This window comes from Amblyraja radiata, chromosome 41 (assembly GCF_010909765.2).
Source record: "Amblyraja radiata isolate CabotCenter1 chromosome 41, sAmbRad1.1.pri, whole genome shotgun sequence".
Classification (NCBI taxonomy): Eukaryota; Metazoa; Chordata; class Chondrichthyes; order Rajiformes; family Rajidae; genus Amblyraja; species Amblyraja radiata.
Window position 1 is genome coordinate 14,751,440 of NC_045996.1, and position 18,475 is coordinate 14,769,914.

The 18,475-nt window shown below is 46.5% G+C and overlaps 1 protein-coding gene across 2 annotated transcripts; it reads left to right on the top strand.

Annotated features, from left to right (window-relative positions):
- The first annotated feature begins 1,174 nt into the window (after positions 1 to 1,174).
- On the top strand, positions 1,175 to 16,782 carry ccdc61 (coiled-coil domain containing 61). Of its 2 annotated transcripts, none has more exons than XM_033014552.1 (14): positions 1,175 to 1,459; positions 3,074 to 3,307; positions 4,081 to 4,163; positions 6,300 to 6,460; positions 7,683 to 7,835; positions 9,159 to 9,375; positions 10,743 to 10,825; positions 11,638 to 11,927; positions 12,509 to 12,587; positions 12,937 to 13,073; positions 13,510 to 13,588; positions 14,029 to 14,092; positions 15,255 to 15,327; positions 16,478 to 16,782. In XM_033014552.1, exons 2-14 carry the CDS (start codon positions 3,163 to 3,165, stop codon positions 16,570 to 16,572), a joined length of 1,659 nt encoding a protein of 552 aa, XP_032870443.1. In that variant the 5' UTR covers positions 1,175 to 1,459; positions 3,074 to 3,162; the 3' UTR covers positions 16,573 to 16,782. The 2 variants fall into 2 exon arrangements, with proteins under 2 accessions (XP_032870443.1, XP_032870444.1); XM_033014553.1 differs by having other exon boundaries at positions 13,513 to 13,588.
- The last annotated feature ends 1,693 nt before the right edge of the window (positions 16,783 to 18,475 follow it).

Sequence of the window (18,475 nt, forward strand, 5' to 3'; positions counted from 1 at the left end):
AAAACAATAAACAATGGACCATTGTGGGCTCCACCCTGCTGAATGGTATTTCATTGAGGAGCATTGTTGAGCAGAGGGGGTACAAGTCCAACATGTCTTCAGTCGAACTGCTCACCTTCACCTGGCGGGCATCTCCCCGTTGCCAAGGGCAACCAAGCGCCTCGACGCCCAGGCCCGATGACGCGGAAATATGACGACATCGCAACGGCCACCTTCCCTCCACAACACCTGCATCCAGAAGTGGGGGAGAAATATTTTATATTTACTAGTTATGAATAAAACTAACAGGGCAACGTTAGCTTAATTAATACACAATCAACCTCTATTATGAACCTCAATCGTATATTTGATTATTAATTTAGCTATAGGAAGATTTGAATTATATTCTGTTTTAATGACATCTGTCCTCCCTATTATTTGTGCAGCAATGGTATGTTCCGCTGCTGGCTGCGCGTCAACCAAACTTGACGCGGCGCCCTGCTTGATTAGCGTGGCGGTTAGCCTATAATAGCGAGGCACGGCGGATATGGACCAATAGCGATAGGAGGTGGGCGGGACGAGGGTGTTGCTAAGTTGGGGTGCGCGTGGCTGGGAGGGGGAGGGGGAGGGGGAGGGGCGCCTGGAGACGGTGTGGGGGGAGTCTAGAGACCGAGCGCGGGGAGCCCAGAGACCGAGCGCGGGCTCGGAGGCGGCAGAGCTGGTGCTGGGCGGCCACTAGTTGTGGGGGAGAAGGAGAGAAGAGAAGAGAAGGAGAGAAGAAGGAGAGAAGGAGAGAAGAAGAGAAGAAGGAGAGAAGGCGAGAAGAAGGAGAGAAGGAGAGAAGGAGGAGAGAAGAAAGAAAGAGAAGAAAGAGAGGAGGAGAAAGAAAAAAAGGAGGAGGAAGAAGAGGGAGGAGGAGAAGAAGAAGGAGAAGTGGAGGAGAAGAAGCAAGAGAAGGAGAAGGAGAGAAGGAAAGAAAGAAAGAGAGAGAGAGAGGAGGAGAAAGAAGAAAAGGAGGAGAGGAAGAAGAAGAAAGAAGAAGGGGGAGGACGAGAAGAAGAAGGAAAATAGAGGAGGAGGAGGAGAAGAAGTGGAAGAAGCAGAAGTATAGAAGAAGGAGAACAAGAGGAGAAGGAGAAGAGGAAGGAGGAGAGGTGGAAGAAGAAAGAGGAGGAAGGAGAAGAAGAAGAAGGAAAACTAGAGGAGGGGGAGGAGAAGAAGTGGAAGAAGCAGAGGTATAGAAGAAGAACAACAAGAGGGGGAAGGCAGAGAAGAAGGAGGAGGAGGACAAGCAGAAGCAAAGGATAAGAAGCAAAAGGAGGAGAGAGGAGAAGGCAGAAGAAGAGGAAACAGGAGGAGAAGAAGAAGGAGGAGAACAAGAGGTGGAAGAAGCAGAGGAGAAGCAGAAGGAGGAAAAATAGAGGAACAAGTGAAGGCAGAAGAGGAAACAGGAGGAGAAAGAAGAGGGAGATGAAGAAGTGTGAGTGGTTAAGGTTCAAGTTAAAGGGGGCGCATTATAAGAAGTCCCATTATAATTTTATTTTTATTGTTATTATTATTACGTTATTATTATTGTTATTATTCTTATAACATTTTTCACACAGAGAGTGGTGAATCTGTGGAATTCTCTGCCACAAAAGGTAGTTGAGGCCACAGTTCATTGGCTATATTTAAGAGGGAGTTAGATGTGGCCCTTGTGGTTAAAGGTATCAGGGGGTATGGAGAGAAGGCAGGTACAGGATACTGAGTTGGATGATCAGCCATGATCATATTGAATGGCGGTGCAGGCTCGTAGGGCCGAATGGCCTACTCCTGCACCTATTTTCTATGTTTCTATTATGTTATCATTCCTTTTCTCTAGAGATATTGTCTGACCCCCTGAGTTACTCCAGCCTTTTGTGTCTATCTTTAGCCTAAGTTGCCTTTGGAGATGTGTGGGAAGGAACTGCTTTGCTGGTTTGTACCAAAATGCTGGAGTAAGTGAGTGTGTCAGGCAGCATCTCTGGAGAAAAAGTAATAGGTGACATTTGGGGTCGGGATCCTTCTAGTTTACGTTTAGTTTCTTATTGTCACCTCTACTGAGGTACAGTAAAAAGCTTTGTTTTGCATGCTGTCCAATCAAGTCCAACCATGCAGACCAGTGGTGCAGCCGTAGAGTTGCTGCTTTACAGCGCCAGAGACACGGGTTCAATCCTGACTACGGGTGTTGTCTGTACGGAGTTTGTACGTTCTCCCTGTGGCCACTTAGGTTTGCTCCGGTTTCCTCCCACATTCCAAAGATGTGCTGGTTTGTAGGTTAATTGGTTTCTGTAACTTGTCCCTGGCGTGTAGAATAAACGAATGAATGGGTGATCGCTGGTAGATGCGGACCTGTTGGGTCGAAGGGCCTGTTTCCACGCTGCACATCTCAAGTCTAACGTAGAGAGTAGAATTAGGCCATTTGGCCAATCCACTACTTACACACCAGGGAGCAATTTACAGAGGCTAATTAACCTACAAACCCGCACGTCTTTGGGATGAGGGAGGAAATCAGGGCAGCTAAATGCAACGTGTGGTCACAGGAAGAACGTTCAAACTCCACAGACAGCATCCGAGGTCAGGATCAAAACTGGGTCTCTGGTGCTATGAAGCAGCAGCTCTACCCGCTGCACCACTGTGCTGACCTGAAACAAGCTTTTCATTCTAGTCTATGTAAATCAATATCAACTGTGGAAGAGTTAGGGCATAATTAATTTAGTTGGGTAGGAATGAACTGCATATGCTGGTTTACACTGAAGATAGACACAAAATGCTAGAGTAATTCAGTGGGCCAGACAGCATCTCTGGGGAAAATGAATAGGTAATGTTTCGGGTCTTCTTCTTCTTGCGTATGGTGTGCACAGCCTAAAGTTGTAGGACAACTTGTTCTATTTGATTGTGCACACCGGGTTGATTGCATTCGCCGAAACAGGGCGGACCACGTGAAGGTTGCAATCTCCCATCCCACGTTTCGAGTCGAAATCCTTGTTCAATTTGAAATCCTTTCCAGAATATTAGTGAAATTGAACATTTTAATGCTGTTTCTAATCATTTTTACTGTTTTTCTTTTCCTTAGAATTATAATTGCATGTTGCCACCTTCAAGACGCGCTGAGTCTTGCCAACTTGTCCTGCAATACAGTCCTGCACATTAATATCCTGCACCATGGAAGGAGGTCCAATACAAGCTAACTATGTGTTCCGAGGGATTGACTATATTATCACCATGATGGTAACTGGGAATGTGTTGGAAGTGCAAGTCGAGGACCGACTGACTTCTGAGCAGTGGAGAGGAGAATTTGAAGCTGCTTGTGAGTACAATGCTACACTTTCCCCATGCAATTAGAATGTGTCCATTCCTTTCTCCGGCTTTGGTAAAAATTGTAAATTGTTCTTAACGTGTAGGATAGAGCTAGTGTCTGGGGATCGCTAGTCGGCGTGGACCCGGTGGGCCGCAGGACCTGATTCCCCGCTGTATCTCTACACTAAATTAAACTAATTGCCAAAATATATATCAAAGGTAGATACATTTAAACATGTAACCTAATTGCTGCAGGCACTCATTTGAGTTATCTTTCTGTTAACCAAAACTGACCTTACAAGGTGACTTTGAATGCCAATGTGTAAGTTTGCCAGTCATAAATCTGTGCAGCTTATTCTGAATATAGTGTGTAAGTTAAACTTTGGGTCTAATTAGACAAGCACGTTATTCTGAAAATGAGAAAATCAAACACCCTTTAAAAGCAAGGTGCCTGTATGGAAACAAGGAACTGCAGATGTTGGTTTACACAAAAGGACACAAAGTACCAGAGTAACTCAGCGGATCAGGCAGCAACTCCGGATTCGGACTCTGATCCAAAACATCACCTATCCATTTTCTCCAGCGATGCTGCCTGACCCGCTGAGTTATTCCAGCACTCTGTCTCTTATAATATCTTGGGGAACTATTAAATCTGTTTCCCATTCCAAATCTGAAGCATTTAACAGTAATAATTAATAATTATTATTTGGAAAAAGGTAGGAGGCTAAACCTTTTGTGTGAGATGTTTACAGCTACCTGACGGATTTTATTTTTATGCTGCAGATATTGAGGATGTCACTCACAAAACTGGAAACTTCAAACAGTTCTCCATTTTCTGCAACATGTTGGAATCAGCCATCACAAAGGTACATTAAATATTAGTTTCATCTGATAGTAGCACTGAAGGAAGTGTGAGTCATAAGTGATAGGAGCAGAATTAGTCCATTCGGCCCATAATGTCTACTCCGCCATTCAATCACAGCTGATCTATCTCTCCCTCCAAACTCCATTCTCCTGCCTTCTCCCCATAACCCCTTACTAATCAAGAATCTGTCTATCTCTGCCTTAAAAATATCCATTGATTAAGCGAGTCATTAAGGCAAAGGCACAGAAACAGGCCTGTTGGCCCAACATCTCCATGCCTACCAAATATGCTGGTCCCACACTTAACCTGCATCTGACTCATAATCCTCTAAACCATTCCTATCCATGTACCTGTCCATTCAAATAATAGTATCTTCCTTCATCACTTCCATTACCAGCTTGTCCCATGTATGTTGTTTGGGACATATTGGCCGGAGTGGGCAAGTTGGGCCGAAAGGCCCGTTTCCACGCTGTATCACTATCACTCTATGACTCTCTTCTGTGTTCCTGGGTGTTCGAGTTGCCATACCAGGCTGCGATACAACCAGTCGATATGCTTCCTTTAATACACCGGGTTCCAAAAACCCGGGTTCGATCCCGACTACGGGCACTGTCTGTACGGAGTTTGTACATTCTTCCCCTGACCGCATGGGTTTTCACCGAGATATTCGGTTTCCTCTTGCGCTCCAAATACATACAGGATTGTAGGTTAATTAGCTTGATATAAATGCAAAAAAATGTCTCTAGAATGTGTAGGATAGTGCTTTTGTGCAGAGATTGCTGGTCGGTATGGACTCGATTGGCCAAAGGGCCTGTGTTCGCACTGTATCTATAAACTAAATTAAACTTATAGAAGTTCAAGAGAGTATTTGTCCACATACCAAACACACAGAATTTGAATGGAAGAGCTTTGAACAGCTGACTAGTCGGCCTGTGGAATGATTGCGTTTGCTTCACTAATCACATCAGTTTTTATCACAACATATTTGCTAGCCTCTGTAATTTTATTCTGTTCCTTTGTTCCTTCCTCCCGAAATGAACTTTGCCCGTTTCCACAATAAACTCCATGTGCTAACCTTTTGCCCACTTGCCTAACTTAACTATACAATCTGTAAACTATATTCTACTCGCAACTTTACTTCCCATTTGTTTTTGTGTCATTTGCAAATTTGGCTACTATGCTTTCACTTCCTTCCTCCAAGTCATTGGTTTATATTGTAACAGCTATGGTTTCAGCCAAAGATCTTAGAGCAGAGCTTTGGTTTCAGCAGTGATTATTGCCAGGCCGCTTGGGTCACAGATTGCCAATCTGGAAATGACACCCTTATCCCTAATTGCTGATTCCTGGTTGTTAGCCAGAATTTTACCTCTAACACCCTGGGGTGTTATCTTGTGACTTAAACTTGTGAGAAATAATATGTTGAAAGCATTCTGGAAGATCAAACACCATACATCCCTAATTGCTGATTCCCCTCTTTCCTCTTTGGTCAGGATGTCTACAAAAATATCTTGTATAAATCAGTCAGGCGTGATTTACCCTCCACGAAACCGTACTGAATTTGCTTGATCGGATTATGATTGTAAGATTTAAAATGTTTAATTGTCGCATATATCGGAATGAACAATGACATTCTTAATTGCAGCAGCATAATGGGTACTCGTTAGGCAACATAAAAACAAACCCAAGATAGTTAATTAAGTTTAAAAATAAATCAACACATACACTCCCGCATTCCTCCCAAACTCCGAAGACGTACATGTTTGTAGGTTAATTGGCTTGGTATAAATGTAAAATTGTCCCTCGTATGTGTAGGAGATAGTGTTGGCGTGCGGGGATCGCTGGCCGGCGCGGACACGGTGGGCTGAAGGGCCTGTTTCCGTGCTGTATCTCTAAACTTAATCTGGGGAAAACCCACACAGTCACCGGAAGAACGTGCAAACTCCACATAGACGGCAGCAGAGGTCAGGATTGAACCCTAGTCTCTGATACTCTGCGGCAATGCCTCTACTCGTGACGCCATTGTGCTGCCCTTAAAGAAACTGGTGGAACTTGAACTCTCATTACCAGTGTGGGTCAGCATTAGTATTCGGACTGCATCATTTTTTTGACTATGTCCTTTATTTTTTATTTTTTACAGAACAGTGAATCGGTGACCCTTGACTTGCTGACCTATTCTGACCTGGAGCTGCTGAGAAACCGTAAAACTGGTGTTGGAATGAGACAAGTGCCGCCACCGAAGTCTGGGGCTCTCAACGCTAAACGCTACCTCATCCTCATCTACTCGGTGGAGTTTGACAGGTACGTTGCAAGACCCTCCGAGGCATTTAGTCAATTTAACACCTTCAGTCAACTTAAACCTATCAGTTACAATAAATTGTGTTGGAATGAACTGCAGATGCTGGTTCAAACCGAAGATAGACACAGAAATATGGAGTAACTCAGTGGGACAGGCAGCGTCTCTGGGTGACGTTTTGGGCCAAGACCCTTCTTGCCCTGCCGTTTATTATGGGTAGGAAGGAACTGCAGATGCTGTTGGTGCTTATGTTGAGATGAATACGATCTTATTGGTAAATAATTAAGGGAATAATATAGAATAGCTTCATCCTTAACTTTTAATTTGATTTTACACTTTTGTACTTTATAGTTATTTATAAATTAAAAGGTAGATCGGTCGACGTGGCCCGTCCAATTCGGCTCGATGACATAGAGCTGGTGTGAATGGGTGATTTGTAAAGTTTTCACTGTACCTCGGTACACGTGACAATAAACTGAGCTGAACTGGTCTGTGATGAAGGGCCTGTTTCCCTGCTGTATCTAGGTCGGGGTGAGGGGGGAGGAGGAGCGGTCACCGTGGCGCAGCGGTAGAGTTGCTGCCTTACAGCAAAATGCAGCGCCGGAGACCCAGGTTCGATCCCGACCACTGGTGCTGTCTGTACGGAGTTTGTACGTTCTTCTCGTGACCTGCTTTGATTTTCTCCGAGATAATAATAATAATAACTTTATTTATAGAGCACTTTAAAAACAACCACTGTAGCAACAAAGTGCTGTACATGACTAATCATGGACAAAAAATTATTACACGACAATAAAAACATTAAAAGAGAGAGTAAAAACAATAAAATTAAAAGCACTAAAACAGGAGCAAAGTCTCGAGCAGGGTCAAAAGCCAAGGAATATAAATGTGTTTTAATACTGGTTTTGAAGATGGACAGTGAGGGGGCCTGTCTGATGTGCAATGGCAGAGTGTTCCATAACGCCGGAGCAGCAACAGAGAAGGCTCTATCCCCTCTGAGCTTCCGCTTAGACCTCGGTTTCCGCTTAGATCTTCGGTTTCCTCCCACACTCCAAAGACGTACAGGTTTGTAGGTTAATTGGCTTGATAAAATGTAAAAATTATCCAGTATAAAATTGTCCAACTTCCAGTATGGACTCTGGTGGACTCTTGGAAGTGAAGACCACAAGGTACAAGGTGAGAAAAACGTTGAAATGGCAGTTGATTGTCTGTCTGTGACGTCTGCAGGATTCATTACCCTCTGCCACTCCCCTACGCTGGGAAGCCTGATCCAGTGGCTCTCCAGAAAGTAGTCCGTGGGCTGAAAGAGGAGCTGGCGGCGATGAGGTCGAAGCAGGGCATGGATTATCGCGACACAGAGCTCCGCAGGCTGAGGGCAGAGTAAGTCTTGACCACCTTTACTCCAACCCCTCTGACCCTTTTTGTTTCAGATGTGTTCTCTTTACGCTGCCTTCCCGAGAAGATTATTTTTGACAACAAGTGTAAATGTGTATGTGACACCTTTCGGGAAAGGAGATGAGAAGGAATTTCTTTATTCGGAGGGTAATGAATCTGTAATTCCTTGCCACAGACAGCTGTGGAGGCCAGGTCAATAGATGTGTTCAAGGCAGAGATTGACAGATTCTTGATATGCGAGGGTGTCGGGGGAAGGGGTTAATGGGGAGAAGGCAGGAGATACCTCGGTAAACATGACACTAAACTCAACTCAAACTCGAATGACTTTGAGGATGACCCTGGCCATAGGTAGTTGCTACAGTCAGATTTGTTTCCTCATCCTAGTCTTGGTTAGCATTTTCACTCACAAGTCAATCATGTTTACTCGTGTACAAGCACAGATGATGCAGGGCCGAATAAGGTCAGAAGTGATAGGAGCAGAATGAGGCCATTCGGCCCATCAAGTCCACTCTGTCATTCAATCATGGCTGATCTATCTCATCCTGCCTTCTCCCCATAACCCCCGACACCTGTACCAAACAATATTTTTATGGGTAGACAAAAATGCTGGAGAAACTCAGCGGGTGAGGCAGCATCTATGGAGCGAAGGAAATAGGCGACGTTTCGGGTCGGAACCCTTCAGACAGATGTGAGGGTGGGGGGGCGGGAAGAAGAAGGGAAGAAGCGGCTGAGGGAGATCTGGGAATGAGGGAGAAAGCAGGGACTACCTGAAATTGGAGAAGTCAATGTTCATACTGCTGGGGTGTAAACTACCCAAGCGAAATATGAGGTGTTGCTCCTCAATTATCTCTGATAATTAATGCTCCTCTATTAATATTTTTATGGGGGAGTTAACTATTTTGCACTCTCTGGGGCTTTCCAGCAGCACTTCTAAGGATCATTGTATTTCACCCTCACACTGCCTTTGATGGTGGCAATATTGAAGATCTAATGAGGGTGGAGTTGATTGCAGTGCCTACTCTGGAGTGCATACTGTCGTTGTGTCCTTGGGCAAGACACTTCACCCACCTTTGCCTGTGTGTGAATGTGTGTGAGTGATTGGTGGTGGTCGGAGGGGCCGTAGGCGCAGATTGGCAGCCACGCTTCCGTCAGTCTGCCCCAGAGCAGCTGTGGCTACAGAAGTAGCTTACCACCACCGAGTGTGACTGAGGAGTGAATGAATAATGCGATGTAATGCGCCTTGAGTATTAGAAAGGCGCTATATAAATCCCATCCATTATTATTATTATTACTCTCTCTGCTCCTCAGGTTTGACAAGCTACTGCAGGAGAAACAGGAGCTGGAGGTAATGATTCTGCAGCTCCAGGAGCAGGTGAAGCTTTCCAACACAGCCAATGTTGCCAAAGACATCAAAATCCTGAAGAAGGTCATCCAAGGCTTGGAGCAGGAGCTGATGAAGGAGAAAACGAAAAGCCAGAGAGCGGCAAGCAAGCGGAACCAGGAATACCACCAGGTCCTGGATGAGGTGAGGCTTGGGAGAGCAGTGAAAGATCAATGTGTCAGAAGAAACTGCAGATGCTGGTTTAAACCGAAGATAGACACAAAATGCTCTCGGTACTCAGCGGGACAGGCAGCATCTCTAGATAGAAGGAAAGGGTGACGTTTCGGGTCGAGACCCTTCTTCAGACTGAGAGTCAGGGGAGAGGGAGACACAGATATAAGGAAGGGTAAGGTGTGAAAACGAAACATCAAAGGGGTGCAGATCAAGGAAAATGCAGAATAGATCGGTCTGAAGAAGGGTCTCGACCCGAAGGATCACCCATTCCTTCCATCCAGAGATGCTTCCTGTCCCGCTGAGTTACTCCAGCATTTTGTGTCTGTCTTCAGTGAAAAATGAATAGTGTTTGTGTACTGTGATATTGAATTTTGTGTCCATGAACTTATATTGGGAAATAATGAGAGCAGTCTTCTTTTTCTTGCGTATGGCGTGCACAGCCTAAAGTTGTAGGACAACTTGTTCTATTTGATCTTATTTGATGGTGCACGCCGGGTTGATTGCATTCGTCGAAACATGGCGGACCACGTGAAGGTTGCAATCTTTTATCCATCTTAAATCTTATTTCTGCCACTGGAAACAGATATCTTATTGGCGCAATTCAAAACTGATAGTCATGGACTCATCCAGTGTGGAAACAGGCCCTTCAGCCCACACCAGCTAACATGTACCATCTACACTTGTCCCACCTGCGTACATTTGGCCTATATTCCTCTAAACCTGTCCCATCTACGTACCTGTCTAAATGTTTCTTAAACGTTGCGATAGTCCCAGCCTCAACTACCTCCTCTGGCAGCTTGTTCCACACACCCACCCCCCTCTGTGTGGAAATGGTACCCGACAATCTTTCCCCTCTCACCTTAAACTTATGTCCTCTGGTTCGTGATTTTTGATCATTCATGATTTTAAGATCTACTTTTATCTTCTCAACCTGAAGCCTAAAGGGCCTGTCCCACTGTACGAGGCAATTCAAGAGTTCTCCCGTGTTTTCCCCTGATTCAAACTCAGAGAATGTCCGTAGCGGGTCCGTAGGAGTTCGTGGATGGCTCGTAGCGGCTCGTACGAGTAACGGTAGGTACTCGGGAAATCCGGTAAACTCGTGACGTTTTTTCAACACTGTGAAAAATGTCCACGAGTAAATAAATACTCGTGATGGAAAAAAATTGTTACTTTTTACTCGTACGAGCCGCTACGAGACATTCACGAACTCCTACGGACCCGCTACGACATTCTCCGAGTTCGAATCGGGAGAACTCTCGTACAGTGCGACAGGCCCTTAAGTTCTCCAGTTTCAGCACAAAATTATTGTTTGTTTGTCTTTCGGATTCTTCCCACAGCTTGAAGAGGTGAAGGCTTCAGAGCGGAAACTGAAGCTACGGGTGAAGAACCTGTCGATCGAGCTGGGTCTGTACAAGAGGGGGTGAGTTTGTGACTTGGAACTCCATGTGCACCAAAACCTGCTTCACTCTGGCTGTCAATTCTGTGTTGAGTTAATTAAACCTCGCTGCATCAAAAAGGCTGGCAGTATCATCAAAGACCCACACCATCCTGGCCACACACTCATCTCCCTGCTACCTTCAGGTAGAAGGTACAGGAGCCTGAAGACTGCAACGACCAGGTTCAGGAATAGCTACTTCCCCACAGCCATCAGGCTATTAAACTTGGCTCGGACAAAACTCTGATTATTATGAACCCATTTTCTGTTATTTGCACTTTATCAGTTTATTTATTCATGTGTGTATATATTTATATTATGGTATATGGACACACTTATCTGTTTTGTAGTAAATGCCTACTATGTTCTGTGCAAAGCAAGAATTTCATTGTCCTATACAGGGACACATGACAATAAACTCACTTGAACTTGAACCTGTCAGTACAGTTACCCTGGGTACACAAAATTGCTGGGGAAACTCAGCGGGTGCAGCAGCATCTATGGAGCGAAGGAAATAGGCGACGTTTCGGGCCGAAACCCTTCTTCAGACTTTAGTTACCCTCTTCACTCTACTACAAGGGTATAGAAGTGGGAAATCATCTAATTCATACTGCTGGGGTGTAAGCTGCCCAAGCGAAATATGAGGTGCTGTTCCTCCAGTGTGCACTGGGCCTCACTCTGCCAGTGTATGAGGCCAAGGACATGCCTATCCTACTCACAGTTCTACTATTATCTGCAGATTTTAAATCATTCTCTTTTCCCCACCTTCCCCTGCCCCCTCTCTTCCTTCATTCCAGTCGAATCACTCCAGCCGGTCCCTCCCCACAAAGCCGCTCGAATTACAGCCTCAGTTCTGGCCGGCGCACCCAGAGCAGGGGCGACTCTGCCGCCAGGCTTGGCGAAGACAGCCGGTCGGCCACGCGGGTCCGGAGCCAGCAGTGGGCAGATTCCCGAGACCGGGGGAGGTCCACGTCCAGAGAGAGAAGTGGCCGCCAGACATCTTTCCGTCGGAGTGACCGATCATCCTCCCGGGAGAGCCAGCAAGGAGATCGATGCCTCGTGCCCAAGCTGACCCCCTCTCCAACAGGTACACAGCACCCCAAAACGTCATCCCTCTAAACCTGTCCTATCCATGTACCTGTCTAACTGTGTCTTAAACGTTGCGATAGTACCTGCCTCAACTACCTCCTCCAGCAGCCCATACCACACACCCACCTATCGGATGTCGTGTAAAAAATAGTTACCCTTCACGTTCCAATTGAATCTTCCCCCCCCTTGCCTTAAACCTGTATCCTCGGGTCTAAACCCTTGATTTTTGTGACTTCAGATTCAGATTCAACGTCAGTGTATAATACAGAGACAACGAAATGCAGTTAGCATCTCCCTGGAAGAGCGACATAGAATATGAATAAATAAATAAATCTATTTAAATCACTTATTGCGTTTCCAGCAGCTTGAGGCATCAGCGGGCATGAAAGAATCCTCAGTACTGGATGCAGACTACAGTTCCCTGGTTGGTCTATACACGGCATCTCTAAATCCGGAGTCCGGTAAAAGGCTCCGCACTTGGGTTGCGATGTGTGTTGGGTGTTCGATGTTGGTGCGGAACAGGGCGTCAGACGGGTTTGTGGTCAACGCTCTTACCCGCGTGGGTTTTCTTTCCCTCAGGCATTCCACAGCACCGCTTCAATCCCACTGCGTATGTTCACGACAAGAAAAGCAAACAGAAGGAGGCCGACCAGCGGAAGTAAGTTGATTGAATTAATTAATACGTTATTGCCACGTGACAAGTCACAGTAAAATTCTTTGATTGCAGGCCCAAGGTATGCGAATAGTCGCCACATAAAGGGCGCGTACACAGTTAAAGTATCCCCGTTTATTCTCCTCCCCCACCCCTTCACGACGATCCCCCCACGCCCAGTCCTCCATTGTCTCCCAGGCTGCGGCGGCCTCACTCCCACGTGTTCCGTCCTCATCCGTCGGTCGGTGTCATCATTGACCGCCGCACTGTCCTCTCCATCGCTGCCGCTCAGGCCCGGCGATTTACCTTCATGTTGACTTTTACCCCCCCCCCCCCCCCCAAATCTCTTGTGCAGCTTGAGGAAGGTCCACAGGGACCTGAACGGCCTGACCAGCGATGAGAGAGGGCGCCCCAAGTCCCGGACTTGCTCTCGGGAAGGCAGCAGCTGCAGGATGCAGGAGGCCGGTCGGACTCGCGCTCGGAGCTCGTCGGGTAGGGGCCTGTGGGGGACGCGGTGTGGAGGGATGGGTGTTTTGGGGGAAGGAGCAAAGGAGGACCGGGCGTGGGGGGATTGCCGTGAGGAGGGGGGGGGGAACAAAGGGGGACCTGGCGCGGGGGTACTTTGGTAACTTTGCAGGTGACATTTAATGTCACCTATTCTTGTCATGTTGGGGTCTATGGGGTCTGGAGGCCATGCAGCCTCCATGGTCATGTTGGGATCTTTGGGGTCTGGGGTCCTGCAGCCTCCATGGTCATGTTGTAGTCTAGAGGTCATGCAGACTCTATGGTCCTGTTGGGGTCTGGAGGCCATGCAGCCTCTATGGTCATGTTGGGGTCTGGGGGCCTGCAGCCTCCATGGTCAGTACTGAACAGGGACCTGCCCTTCTGGGATGGGAATCGTGCTCACAACTTTGCAACTCTTCTGCAGCAGAAAATCTCCGAATCAGATTCTCGTCGGCGAGCTCGGCCAGCGACTGTGAGGACAACGGGGCACCAGCCAAATCCAGGTAATGAAGTGATTGAAGTGGACAGAGTTGCCACTGGGTGTGTGTGGTGAATTGGAGCCAGTGTAGTGTAGGAAGTATCAATAGTGAGTGTCAGATTCATTGTGTGTTAAAAGAACACAGTGTCGCAGCGGTAGAGTTGCTGCCTCACAGTGCCAAAGACCCGGGTTCAATCCCAACTACGGGTGCTGTGCGTACGGAGTTTGTACGTTTTCCCCGTAACCGCGTGGGTTTTCTCTGATATCTTTGGTCTCCTCCCACACTCCAAAGACTTACAGGTTTGTAGGTTAATTGGCTGGGTATAAATGTAAATTTGTCCCTGGTGTGTTAATCTGCCGGATACGCTGGTCGGCGCAAACTCAATGGGCCGAAGGGCCTGTTTCTGCGCTGTATCTCTAAACTAAAACTAAACAGCTGATTCCTCTCTCTCTCCCCTCCAACAGATTGCAAAGAGTCAGAAAACCAAGACGACCGTTGGGTTCAGCTTCCTGGACCAGCCCCAACTTGGTGAGTCCCTGCGTTATGGAATCCCTGCCACTCTCATTCTTCCAAGTTACTTGCAGCCAATAAAATAGTTTTGTACTCACTTTGGTTGCTGCATTTGCTTCACTGCGACTTTATGAATGGCAAGCTCCCAACAGCAGCAACACGAAGGTCGGCTTTAGGGATATTGATTGAGGCTTAGTCCTGGTGTAATCTTGTGGAGAACATAATTTTAATTTCCATCTCCTTCCTTCAACATCTTAAACAAAACGTTTGGTATTGCCTTCTTTGTGGGTGGTGGAAGCAGATTGAATTGTAGCTTTTTGAAATCGATTGTTAGTTATCTGAAAGAGGGAAATAGCAGCAGGGATCTAGTGAACGAACAGAGTGTGGAATGTGGAGACCCGACCTTTTCCCTGTCGGGTCTCCGTTGTCGTTGGGGCCTAGCACCGTGGAGCGGCCTCCAACCTGAACGACCCGGGGGCTCGGGAGACTGCGGAGCTGCGGACTACTCACCATCGTGGGGCTGGCCGGCCTCGGAGCGTGGGGAGCGGTGGTGACTCGCTGCTGCGACTCGACTCCTGGGGCTCGGAGGCTCCAGCAACGCAGCCGCAGGTCCGGTGGACTGGGACATCAGGAGCTCGCGGGTCCGGTTGAGGAGACCGCATCCCGGAGCTCCCGCAACGCGACTTCTCCAGCCCGTGTCGCGGGGTTGGAACGACCCGGAGCGGGGACGTACATCGCCCGGCGCGGTTTCATGGCCGTGGGACATTACAGCGCCCGCCGGGGGCTCCAACATTGTGACTTTTAGACCGGGAGCGGGGCCGTAAATCGCCCGGCACGGCCTAAAATGGCCGTGGGACTTATCATCGCCCGCCTGGGGCTTCGACATCGGGAGAGACATGGAGAACAGGGGAGAGAAAAGACTTTGCCTTCCATCACAGTGGGTTCACTGTGATGGATGTTTGTGTGAATTAAATTGTGTGTATGTCTGTAGGGAATTGTCTTTGTATGGCTGTGGAAACGGAATTTCGTTTGAGCCTCACTGAGGCTCAAATGACAATAAAATTGTATTGTATGAAGTGTAAGGCTTGTTCACAGAGCTGACATTGGCACGGTGGCCTGAATGGAATCCTTTGCAGCAAAATCCCAAGAAATGACAGCATTTTATCTTCTGTTTCTTCAGCCTCCGAGGAAGCCAAAACCGAAGCGTCTGGCCAGCACCCCAACAATGTTAAACAAGTTAAAGTCTAACAAAGGTAAGAGGTGGTATAATTGGAATCTGCTCACATCCAACGCAAAGTGATAGAGGGATGCAACGTGGAAACAGGCCCAATTCGCCCAACATGCTCCACCTACACTAGTCCCACCTGCCTGCGTTTGGTCCATATCCCTCGTGTATTGTCTTTAAAGTGTCATCGTATCGTATAGTTTCTGCTGACTGGTTAGAATGCAACGAAAAGCTTTTCACCATACCTAGGTGCACGTGACAATAAACTAAACTGAACTCCAAACCTGTCCTATCCAAGTCCGAAGAAGGGTTTCGGCCCTAAACGTCGCCTATCTCCTTCGCTCCGTAGATGCTGCTGCACCCCCTGAGTTTCCCCAGCAATTTTGTGTACCTTCGATATTCCAGCATCTGCAGTTACTTTTTGAACACTATCCATGTACCTGTCTGTTTATTAAAACGTTGGGATAATGTACAGACTAAATGCAAAAGGAGCAACATTTGCTTTTACCCCTTAGGGTATTGAGCTGCTGGGTTTAAGTGCTGGTACATAGGTTGCAGTGGAGGCCGATTAAGTAGGAACTATGAAGAGGGAACTGGGTAAATACTTGAACAGGCAAGAGTAACAGAGGACTGAGACTAATTTATTTTATAACTATAGTTAGGACATTTCTCATGGTTCGGACATTGAAATATTTAGGTTTAATTATCTAAATTTAGAAGATTGAGGGGAGATCTTATAGAAACTTACAAAATTCTTAGGGGGTTGACAGGCTAGATGCAGGAAGATTGTTCCCGATGTTGGGGAAGTCCAGGACAAGGGATCACAGTTTAAGGATAAAGGGGAAATCCTTTAGGACCGAGATGATAAAAACATTTTTCACACAGAGAGTGGTGAATCTGTGGAATTCTCTGTCACAGAAGGTAGTTGAGGCCACAGCTCATTGGCTATATTTAAGAGGGAGTTAGATGTGGCCCTTGTGGCTAAAGGGATCAGGGGGTATGGAGAGAAGCCAGGTACAGGATACTGAGTTGGATGATCAGCCATGATCATATTGAATGGCGGTGCAGGCTCGAAGGGCCGAATGGCCTACTCCTGCACCTATTTTCTATGTAAATTCTTTTTTTATTATTTATTTATTTTTTTAAAGCTCTGCTCTTGTGCACTTTTTTTCCACTAGAAAACTACCTGGATTCCTGCGACCTTTCTGAAATCGATGCGCGGTTAAACGCTTTGCAAGAATACATGAGGAAACTGGGAGCACGGACGGAGTGAGTGGAGCGCTGACCACTTCCGTTAGACCGTCGACAAGGAATGTGCCAGGGAGGGCAAGGCTGGTGGGTCAGACTGTGTCTGAGTGTGGGCACAGCCTCTCCCCCCCCCCCACACACACACCACCTGCCTGAACCAACAAAGCCAACACTACTTAACAAAGCCTTCACTCTCCAGAACTGTGTATCTGTTAGCTTATTGTAAATAGGAAGAAAAAAAACTGGTTCTGTGCAACGGTGAATGTTTGACTACTGTCAACTTGAACAGGCAAGAGTAACACAGGAATGAGACTAATTTATTTTATAACTATAGTTAGGACATTTCTCATGGTTCGGACATTGAAAGTTTGCATTTTCACTGGTCCTACAATCTGTTATGTGCTATTATTGGCCAGAGTTACACCTGCCAGGCATAAATGATCTGACAGATGCTAATGTAGTGTTTCCGCAGGAGTGACCACTCCCTCTCCTGCCTGCTGTGTCCCACGTGATATTCTGATGGGATTTATTGACGTCCAGACCCTCTGAGATAAGCATTCAATGGGGAGGAGGTGAGCACTCTGGCTTTGCTGAAATACTGTACCATGGAACATGGTCGGCAGGATAGTAGAATGATGCTAGACTCCGTGATCTCTGGAAATGGATGAAGTCCTGATCAGTCCTAATGTGTCAAAACAAGGAACTGCAGATACTGGTTAACAAAAGAAAAAGGAATAAAGTGCTGGAGTAGCTCAGCGGGTCAGGCAGCATCTCTGCAGAAAACGATAGGTGACGTTTCGGGTCGATCTGAAGAAGGGTCACGACCTGAAACGTTGCCCGTTCCTTCTTTCCAGAGATGCTGCCTGTCCCGCTGAGTTACTCAAGCATTTTGTGTCTATCTTCTGTGGAATCTCGCCTATAGTGTTGCATGTTTGGTGTGCTGTTGCACACAAATACCTCAGGTTGGAAAGTGACCTGGACTTGTGGACCCAGCAGCTACAGCACTTTATGTCCTTTTGTGTATTAACCAGCATCTGCAGTTCCTTGTTTCTATGAGTTTAATACAAAGATATTTAAGTATCTACAGCAGGGGTTCCCAACCTTGATTGTCCCGTTTACCCCTGGCAACTTTAATAGCACATAACAATGTCATTTCACGTATTTATGAACAACTAATGATGAACAGATACCGGTATACCAGAACCAAACACAGTCAGTCAATGAGAAAAAATATGTACAAATCCACAATCAACAAATTTACCCCCTGGGTCAGCGAAATGTATCCCCTGGGGGTAAATTCACCCCAGGTTGGGAACCCTTGATCTACAGGGAGAGGTTACAGTCCTGGCTCCTTGGGCTGTTTGATGGCCTGCTATTCGACTCTGCACCATTTTCCAGGCTATGTTCTTACACCTAAGCTGATCCCACCTTCAGGACTGTTGCGATTGTTAATATGTCAGAGCTGCGTTGTGTCCCAGGAAAGTACTCAAATATATTCAATAGACTTTATTTGTACTGATTTTTCTACAATCTTTTTGTAAATAAATCTTTTAATTCCAACAAAATCAGTGTTGATAATTTTAATCAAAAAGAACCCCAACACATTGCACCTACAATAGATGCAGGTTCCATACTCACTCTCGTACTTGTATAACAGCGACACTCCACAGAGGTGTGAATGCAGGCTACATGGGCCAAGAAGCTCCTGAGCCTCGCGACTTAGCTGCACATTTATTATTAAAACCAATGCAATTCCGCCAACCAATACACAAATAACAATATTTATTTTGTAAGAAGGAACTGTAGATGCTGGATTAAACCCAAGATATACACAAAATGCTGGAGTAACTCAGCGGGACAGGCAGCATCTCTGGAGAGAAGGAATGGGTGACGTTTCGGATCGAGACCCTTCGTCAGACTACCATCTC